The sequence below is a fragment of the Syzygium oleosum genome, unplaced genomic scaffold, assembly GCF_021117445.2.
Source record: "Syzygium oleosum isolate NSW1041296 unplaced genomic scaffold, Sole_v2.1 Sole_v2.18, whole genome shotgun sequence".
Lineage (NCBI taxonomy): Eukaryota > Viridiplantae > Streptophyta > Magnoliopsida > Myrtales > Myrtaceae > Syzygium > Syzygium oleosum.
In genome coordinates, this window is record NW_026607502.1 from 686803 (window position 1) to 695939 (window position 9137).

Consider the following 9137-nt stretch of genomic DNA (forward strand, 5'->3'; position numbering starts at 1 on the left):
TTCGGGCCAGAATTGTCCCTCGACCTAAAGATGGTACTTTTTTTTGGAATTAGGCCCATGTATTTGTGCATGTAAGAATTTCTCCTGCTCCGAGAACTCCTAACGGGGCTCGAAACACAAATGCCGTGATGACGAGAGAGGTCTAGGCACCACGCGAATCCGACCGGCGCCGAATGGTGACGATTTTGTGAGTGTCGCGACACGGGCTCACCCGGGATAGAGTCTCGTCCATTCGACCTGGAATGTACTATTGCGTCCGATCTTGAGTCAACCTAAATAATTTCCTATCTGAGCGCGGGACTGCTATCCACTAGAACTAATTTGAACAGCATCACCTCAATTATGATTTGAACAAAGACAAACACTACGTTGTGTCATCTCGATTTATATGTGTTTTCCAAACGATATAAACCGACTTATACTTGCTGTTTACCTTTAATTGGCTCCAATTGAATTAAAATGCTAATCATCTTACTTTCTGTTGTTGAAAAGTGGATTTTTCCTCGCCGGAGAAACTTCAATCTCAATCATGTTCTCTTCCTCCCCATCCAAATCCAAGGCAATCTCTATAAGCCCTTCCGCATCCTCCAGGCTGTCCCACCGGAACTGCCACCTGTCCGGCGATCCCAGGTCGCCACCAGTTGTCGTAAACTTGCCCTCCAACGAAGCCTCTGAATCTGTATCCTCCACGTACGGTGTCGGACCTCCATACACATTAGGGCCGCCACCACCATCGTTGTCTTCTTGGCCTTCATATCCTTCGTGTATGACTCCTAGAGGCGCTTTCACGTCCCACCCGGCAAAAGAAACCTCGGAACACCGGTCCGGAGAAGAGCCCATTTCCGACCCTCGTCCCATTACAGATCTTGAACCGACCCGTTTGAACTGCTCGGCCTCTGGAGCTGCTCCTATACGTATTAGGAGGGCGAGTGCCATAACTACTGCACCTACGTTCAGAGAGGGCGAGAGGACGACGTTCAAGAAAACGCGAGGGAAGTAGATGAGGAGGAGAGCGCAGAGCGTGAGCGCGATCGGGAACAGAGGGTGCTCCGAGGAGAGAGATGACGATCGCGCGGTCCACGTTTCGACGTGCAACTTCGTGATCCTGGCGACCAAGGAGGGCGCCATGGAGTTCGATTCTCGAGGGCTTCTGCTTCCTTCCATGGAAGACAAAATTTTCTTGGGAAAATGAGGTAGAATATGAGAAGGGTACGTATCCAAAGAGGACATGCATGGACGTCGGACAGCTGAAAGCATTAGCAGAGACTTTCGTAGAGAAAGACTTAGCAATATAACCTTTTGGTTTTGAGAATATATATCGGAGTTTCGAGGTCCCCTCACACCTCCATTTCACTCATTTATGAATTCCCTTCTCCGTATTGCATGGATTTCAACAAGCCATCGCCTTCGGACCACATATATCGAGATTCACTTTTAATATTATCATCGAATTGGCCTACACACAAGGAACAATATTGATATATAGAAATTGCATTGTGCACCATAACTTAATTATTTAAACTTTCAGGACATTCCACGTTGCATGTCTGAGGTTGTAGTGACTCCTAGGGCAAAACATTCAATTATGATAATAATTGAAGCTCCACCCTACTTGTCTATAGAAGGGCTCAACAAGAAACAAATGCATAAAAGCAAAATTCAACATAGAAGGTGTCTATGTCCTTTGTCCATCTGTACATCTTGACCCCCTTGTTGCTCCTCCTCCAGATCTTCTTTGCTTTTCGCGCTAAAACCATATTGATGACCAAAATGTATCCATCAATTTGAGTCTATCATTCCAATCTGATTACGACAAGTCATTTACATTGACATTGGATGTGACATCTGAGGGAAATTGCTCCTTCAAAGTGCAAATAATTTGATGTTTAGGTCATTCGGCCAGATTCTAATTCACATTTTACCGAGCTCGTGATATTGCTAGCGCCTTTCAAGAGCTATAATGAGATGGGTTTTCTCATCATAATATTTTAACACCCCAAATTGGGAGTGATCGATTTTTAGGTAGGTATGTGTTCAGACTGAAAGCCTGAAATCTATCCTTTTATAGTTGGTTCATAATTTTTGGAACTAAGAACCAAATTGATCAACTTTGAAACCAGCTTGGAACCAAATCGCGCGATTCCAAGGTTGACTCGGAAACCTGCCCTCATTTTTTTTGCTAAGACATGGAAGATCTACAACCTTGATGGTTTTCACATATCATGTTGACCTTACTGAAAAATGAGAAACGAGAAAGTGTTTAAGAGACTTAATTTAGGACTTGTTTCGAACCGGTCCGAAAACAGTTCATGATATAAAACCGGGAAACCGAACCGGTCAAAGACCGACTCCCTGAATTTTTTAATCTAGAAACCGAACCGACCCCCGCGTGAAACCGGTTCGAAACTGGCCGGATAAAACCGGTTCAGGTCAGATCTCGAGCTGAACCGGCTTGGTTGCTCAATCACCAACCTAAAATATCTCACGTCAGATCAAAATTTGAAGATGCTAGCGTACTTGGGAACTAGCTTTTCGTCATCAAACTTTTTGCTCAGCCAGTCAAGCTTCCAGATGATCAACAGAAGCACAAGCTCAACCAAACATCATGGATCAGCATCCTCCCCTCTCCTTGGTCCACATTCACAACAACTAAGATGATCCCAACAAATGTTCATCATTCCATAGGAATGCAAAATTGCTCCAAACTTCCAAATCTCTTGAAAATATAACGTGCAAAAAAAACACAAACCAAAGAGGTGATAATTGAGTTGCTTCCACAACACACTTTGATATTTACAATGTCCCACAAAGAAAATGCCCAAAGGATGTCTGCCCCTCAATTTCCTCCATTTTGCAGGGTCAAAGTCAGCACCCCCCCCCACAAATTTAGAGAAAAAAAAAAGTGAAAAAAATTGTCCCGATTGGCTTCCCCAGCACGGCATTGAGCGAGTCAAAGAGGTCTCCCCCCTCCCCTCCCCCACACACATTGGTCCAACGTAGGAAGCTTCTCATGCCAAAAGCCCGCCCAAAACCGGAAGGCCCGCCCCCGCCCGAGCTCGGGCCTTTGACGTGTCGGCCGCCAAGTTGGAACTGGCAAGCTGTGGGACACGATTGGGTCAACCAGAAACCACCTCCCCACGCCCGCCCACCAACTCGGTCCAACTTCCACCTCCCTTCCTCATCACTAACTTTTCCTCCAACGTTGGGGTCGGCGCAATTCGTAATCGATTCCGATCCTATCCCATCCACGTAGCAAGACACGAATTCGGGCACGATACCGTGTATAAACCCGACCCAGGTTCGTCCGTTCGAAGGCCCGGGAGATACGACGCGAGGGTCCGTTCGCAGTGCCCGCCTCTATCGACGACGAGCGACTCGCACGCGGTTCTAGACCACTGTTCCCGATTGCGTAATCCGGCGATACCGCATGTTTAATTCGGGTTTCCACGATGCTATTGATGTCGGGCATATTGATGTATAGTACTTTTATATATTTTCTTTTTTTTTTTGGCTTTTTGGCCAAAGCATAGTGCAAGTAAGGACATGAAAATGCCAAATTTCTCATAATTTCTTCTTTTTTTTTTCCTAATTAATTGAGGGACGAAGAGGGGGAGATTTTGGTGGGGGCAGTTTTTACTTGACCGAAGTTGGTCTCCGTGTGTACGAACGAACGACGACGCACTTCCCGACCGCAGCCACGCCCGCCACGTCACCCCCGGCGGTCGGCACGCCCACCAACGCCCCGATCCCATCTCCGACCGTCCGCGAAGCATCCGATGACGCACCAGAAAAATCCCCGCGTGTTCCGCAAGCTGACCGACCGACCGACCCCCCCCAGCGGGACTCGGACCGCCCACCCCGCCACGTCATCCCCCCCGGCCACCCCGATCCCGCCACGTGTCCCGTTCCCTCCAACGGCTAGTTCAATTTTAACCGCCAAAGCGATAGGAACCGGAAAAAAAAAAAAATTTTAAAATAAGAAAGAATTTAATATCCCTCACACGCGCGAGAATTCCAGTACTTTCGCGTGAAGTAATTAATGGAAAAAAAAATTTAATTCGAAAACCGCGTAAGATATTCTCTCTCTCTCTCTCTCTCTCTCTCGCCTCCTTTTTCAAAATTTCCTTTTTTTTTTTTTTACTTCCTCGCTTTTTAGTTAAAAAAGAGGGGAAAAAAGAAAGGAATTTAAATTAATTCATTTATCCGTGTTAACGGCTATATAAATATGAAGCGGACCCGTCAAATGGTTTCTTGACGCAAAGCGTGAAGGAGAAGCAGCGAAATCACTCACGAACACACACCCACGCACACGCACACGCACACGCACACGCTTCACTCGAATCGATCGAATCCGACCAGGTTCGTGTCTTTGGTTTCTGCAGAGAGGGGGAGGGAGTAGAAATGGCGCTGTGCGGCGATATGGGGTTGGACCTGAAGGGGTGCGGAGTTGGTGGTGGGCAGAGCGAGGCGAGGGATGGGGAGGAGGCATTGGGGTTCGGGCTCGTGAGGTGCACGCGGGGCCTCGGGAGGAAGAGGGTCGGGATCTCGGAGGGCCCCGACGACGCCGCCGCGGCGGCGGCGTGGCGGGCCGAGTCGGCGGAGTTCGGAGCTCCGTTGAAGAGGCAGTGCAGCGCGAGGCTGTTGCTGGACGGCTCCGACAAGTCCGGTCTCGAAGCCCTGCCTCAGGACATTCTGGTGAGTTGGCTCGCGCTTTCGATTTGCTCGAATGCTGCTTAAATCAATGCGCGGTTTGGATTATGATATGATAATTTATAATGGGTTTTAATGATTGAGCATTTTGGGTGGTTCAACAGATTAGGATACTCTGTCACGTCGAGCACGGCGATTTGAAGCAGCTGGTTCGCGTGTCCAAGACCATCAAAGAAGCTGTAAGTTCATCTGTAATGATAGTATTGCAATTTTTAATATGATCAATTTGTTTCTTGCGGGGCGGCGGTTGATCCGTTTCTTCTGTTACAGACTGTCGTGGCGAAGCAGTGGCATTTTGCGTACACGACGCCCACGAAGATCCGCGCGTTCAGGAGCTTGATCGATCCGCAGAACCCGAGTGACTGCGAGGAGATTGAAGCCCCGAACGCCCCGTTGAGGACTTTCAGGTCACGTATCAGCCGGAGGAAGCTCGCGGATGTCACGGCGGTGCTGTTCGCCTCGCCCGATGAAGGGCAGTGGACCCGGAGAGGAGGTCTGTTCATGGAAACTGAGATATGAACTAATAGGCTTTGTGCTCCGGATCCGGGTTCTGTAGAGTGTAGATAAATTTCTTGTTGTAGACTGGTTGACACGGACTAGGTGGGGAGAGAGAGAGAGAGAGACACGATGAATAGGGTTATGATGTACATGTAGAAAGAATCATTGAGCTGCGGTTTCTTCAAATGTTTCATTGAAGATGGATTGGCTTCAGAAGCTTATTTTTTTTGTGTGTACATTGTAAAGAGACAGATTTTTAGGTGATTTCCGAGTTGTTTGAAGGGCCATGGGCTATCCTGTGGCCCTTCCCATGCTGATAAAAACATGAGAGAGGAGTGCAGAGTTAATCCTGCATACTCTCCTTGTTCTGTGTAATAAACCTGAGAAATGATATATTTGCTTCTGTTGTTCTTGTTCTTATCTTGGCTTCATCTGTTCTTGTGTGTGTTCACTTTGAAATTTGTCGCCTCTGACTTGCCCCACCACCATCTCTTTTGTATGCTTTTGACAATTTTAACTTTGAATCTTTGAGGATTTGCATTGATATCTCCAAGGTCTTGGAAAGGTATAGGGTTTTTAGGGCTGCTACCTTAGAGATGATTCCTGAATGGTTCCCTTTTTGAGTGCTTTTTTAGATCACAACATGATCAAACATATGATGGATCAATAAACGTTGTCAAAAGTTCTTTTCCGAAAGCAAACGATTCCGTTTCAATATTCGATAACTTTGTCGTCAGCTGGAAAACAGTCGTGTGCTGTTTTGAGATTACCTAAATTCGCCAATCTCATCCTATAAAATGGAGAGCATTACACCTCTTGGGTATGAATTTAAGAAGATTGATGTTATTCATGACAATTATTTACAGGAACAACCTGATAAAAAACGCATCTTGTAATTGCAGATTGTAAAAGACTATGCAACGACATTTGAAATTATTAAGCGGGTAGGCAAAGTCCAATTTATTGCCACAAGAAAATGAGAAAAAAAAGGGTGGGTGATTCAGATGTTGTTGCTTCCATTCTCCTGCTTGATTGCCAGACTCTTCTTAAAGACGAATAAGTGCTTAAATCACAGACTCAGATGCTCTATAAAACTTGTAACTAATAAGTCTGCCTCCCTGAACACACAACCTGCATCATACCTGCCAAATTTTCTGATGCGCCGGACGGGTTGTCTTGTCTTTGCAGTCATTAGAAAACGTAACTCTGGCTCTTGGAGAAGTCTGCCACAAAAGGAAATTTTCATTCCTCTCGATATTATCCGAGTAAGATTTCGGATAAAGGCGATTCCTCGCACTAACCAGAGCAAGACTCTCCAAATTGATCGCCTTCTGCAGAAAAAACTTGACCAGTTCGTGTTCATGACTTTGAAACCTGAAGCCTTTCACTTTGACAAACTTGAGGCGGCAGAGGAAGCCAAAGGACTCTAGCTCTTGCTTCTGATGCAGTTCCCAGTAAATGCTGCCTTCGAAAGAGCATTCATTAAGCTGCAAAGATTAAAGCAAAGCCTTAGGCATTGAAAACAAAATCTCCAGTAGTCTTCTTGAATTGAGTAGCTTAGCTACATTTCCATAAAAGATAATATAACTTAATGAGCTTACATCGATAAATACTTTCTCGATGAGTGGGCAACTGTCGAGAAAAACAGCAATGTCATAAGTATTGCAATAGACTCCGCCTTGCATGATTAGTTGGAATTCCTTCAGATTGCGATACAAAAACGGCAGTCCACGTATGTTGTGCTTCAAATCTTCATAATTTGGAGATATGCCCTGAATCCAGACATTATGGTTATGAAATAACTGCGGTAAGAAGTCGATATCCTACTAAATTAGACAAAGTTTCCGAAAGAGGGCGACTTATCGGAATGTGAGATACCTCGAGAAAGATGCTGTTCACCGTGAGAACGCTAACGTGAGCGAGATTGTCCAAAATGTTCCGGACGAAAGAATGTCTCATGAAGCCTTTTGGGGGTACGAAATTCAGTACTGCATCCTTCAGCTGCGATATATCTTCAAAGAGGAAGAGAGGTACTTGACCATAGAAATAAAACGAGCGAAGGCTCGGAGCATCCATTTCAATTAGCGAAAGATCCGAGCAATCTCCCAACTTTAACACCTTAAACCTCTTAAGATTTTGTGCATTCAACTTCAACTGACGGATGGCATCACAACGTAACAGTTCAAGAGTCTCGAGGAGGGTGCAATTACGAATTATGGTTTCGATCATCTCTGACGTAATTTCAACCTTCTTCAGAATCAGGGTATCCAGGAGATGCAAACTGGTGAGATTTGGTGGAAAATCAATTTCACAGAAGGTCAACTTCAAAACTCTCAACGACTCAACATCGATAAAATCGCGAGAAAGCAGGAAAGGCTCAACCCTCGCCGCGATAAAGTTTAACTCCAGCTCCTCCACCCCTTTCGAAATCGAGATTTCGATCCACTTCCTGACCATCGCATCAATATCCGTTGGATCGATATATAACTTGAAGCTTTGGATCTGTGGACCTGCATGAGCCCTGAAAACGTGGTTAATAATCGAGATAGCTTCTAGAATGCCTTGGTGCGTTGTGAACCATCTACCAAAGTGTAACTTCCTGCTGAAGAGCCAAACTTGCTTGTATCTTCTCGAGACAACTCCGGCCCTCACTGCTTGTTTAATGGGCAAGAGCGTAAAGATGCGCTCTAGCACGTCTTCGGGAAGGTCAGGCAACAGCTTACTCCTACTCCGGCGATTCCTTGTTAAAATGAGAGGACCATCGGACTCTGCCTTGCTCCTTATCGACGATGACAGGACCATTTTCGTAAACTTTCTTCACTTTCTCCTGCCAACGACCGTGTATCGAAAGAGCTGGTTCTTTCGAAATTCCTGGTGATACTACGAAAAATTATGAGAAGCACAGATGGGATAATGCGTATTTATAAGTAGAGAAGATGTGCCTTCCAAAATGTGTCTTTGAAAAAGAAGGACAAAACATAAAGGCCAGAACCATTCCTTGTTCCATAAATGAAAAGAAATATCAGTACTGATCTACATTAGATGTCTGCATTGTTTTGCTTGCCCAAACAGTCATCTCCTTTAGAGCATGAAGGGTCCTCTTTTGAGTACTATAATCAAGTTACGCTTTATTTTTCTGGTCATATCGATTTGCACTGTTTCGGCACTTCAAATGCCTCAAATGAGATAATGTATGCTAAAATGGGGTGGCCGAAACAAACTCTAGCGACCAATAATTGGTCTTAGTACAGAAATCTCAATTCGAACTTGCGCCTGCCTTGTTTTTCATACTAGCCGTGTACCGAACAGAAGTCCTATCTTAGGACCGTCGAACATACTTTTCATGAATTAGCCTTTGTACGAAAATGAAAGACTAATTTTCGTCATGGGAAGGGGGGTGATGTTCTTTTCCTCTTCACTATGAAATAGATAGTATCTTTGCTACAATTCAGCGTCCGCCTGTACTCAACTTGACTTGACATGTTAAAGACGGTGTGAATGTAACCACATCGCATGACAATCGAAAAAACAGGAGGGAATAGTAGGCAAATTAACAAGAAGAGGGAATGTTCAAATTTAAACATCTGATCTCAGCTCTGCTACAGCGTCCAACGACCAACGGTCACAAGTAGCAGAGTGAGGCAGTCAAGCTATGAACCGGATGCTTGGTCAAGGAATTGGATTAAGGATCGGGAGAGCTTATGTTGCTGCCTGGACAATTGGCAAACATTCCTCATATTCCCCATAACCTTACATGTACCTTCAGCTAAAAAAAAACTTATGCCCCAGCCCCCAAGATGCATGAGGCCCCCCTCTTCCACTCTCACTCTGTCTGTTCGATTAGCACCCACGTCGATCGTCGCCATCCTGCACCACCACGACTGTACTACTGTCTATGACCCTTTGAATCCACGAGCCAACCTCTTTCT

General features: G+C 45.4%; 3 protein-coding genes across 3 annotated transcripts; 1 reads left to right on the plus strand and 2 right to left on the minus strand.

Annotated features, from left to right (window-relative positions):
* Positions 1 to 471: 471 nt before the first annotated feature.
* Positions 472 to 1128, minus strand: LOC115690859 (uncharacterized). Its single transcript, XM_030617341.2, has one exon. The coding sequence runs from the start codon at positions 1126 to 1128 to the stop codon at positions 472 to 474; it is 657 nt and encodes a 218-aa protein (XP_030473201.2).
* A 3182-nt stretch (positions 1129 to 4310) lies between these two features.
* LOC115690854 (F-box protein SKIP27-like) lies at positions 4311 to 5619 on the plus strand. Its single transcript, XM_030617338.2, has 3 exons — positions 4311 to 4695; positions 4815 to 4889; positions 4981 to 5619. Exons 1-3 carry the CDS (start codon positions 4402 to 4404, stop codon positions 5227 to 5229), a joined length of 618 nt encoding a protein of 205 aa, XP_030473198.2. The 5' UTR covers positions 4311 to 4401; the 3' UTR covers positions 5230 to 5619.
* A 535-nt stretch (positions 5620 to 6154) lies between these two features.
* On the minus strand, positions 6155 to 9137 carry LOC115690860 (putative FBD-associated F-box protein At1g61330). Its single transcript, XM_030617343.2, has 3 exons — positions 7087 to 9137; positions 6810 to 6980; positions 6155 to 6695 (listed from the first exon to the last, which is right to left on the minus strand). The coding sequence occupies exons 1-3, from the start codon at positions 8008 to 8010 to the stop codon at positions 6345 to 6347; spliced, it is 1446 nt and encodes a 481-aa protein (XP_030473203.2). The 5' UTR covers positions 8011 to 9137; the 3' UTR covers positions 6155 to 6344.

Excerpts from the sequence above, each read along its gene's own strand:
- LOC115690859 (XM_030617341.2), bottom strand. The coding sequence starts at position 1,128 with ATGGCGCCCTCCTTGGTCGCCAGGATCACGAAGTTGCACGTCGAAACG.
- LOC115690854 (XM_030617338.2), top strand. The coding sequence starts at position 4,402 with ATGGCGCTGTGCGGCGATATGGGGTTGGACCTGAAGGGGTGCGGAGTT. Across the intron at positions 4,696-4,814 it reads CCCTGCCTCAGGACATTCTG|ATTAGGATACTCTGTCACGT; the intron begins GTGAGTTGGCTC and ends GTGGTTCAACAG. Across the intron at positions 4,890-4,980 it reads CCAAGACCATCAAAGAAGCT|ACTGTCGTGGCGAAGCAGTG; the intron begins GTAAGTTCATCT and ends CTTCTGTTACAG.
- LOC115690860 (XM_030617343.2), bottom strand. The coding sequence starts at position 8,010 with ATGGTCCTGTCATCGTCGATAAGGAGCAAGGCAGAGTCCGATGGTCCT. Across the intron at positions 6,981-7,086 it reads TGAACAGCATCTTTCTCGAG|GGCATATCTCCAAATTATGA; the intron begins GTATCTCACATT and ends GTCTGGATTCAG. Across the intron at positions 6,696-6,809 it reads TCGAGAAAGTATTTATCGAT|CTTAATGAATGCTCTTTCGA; the intron begins GTAAGCTCATTA and ends TAATCTTTGCAG.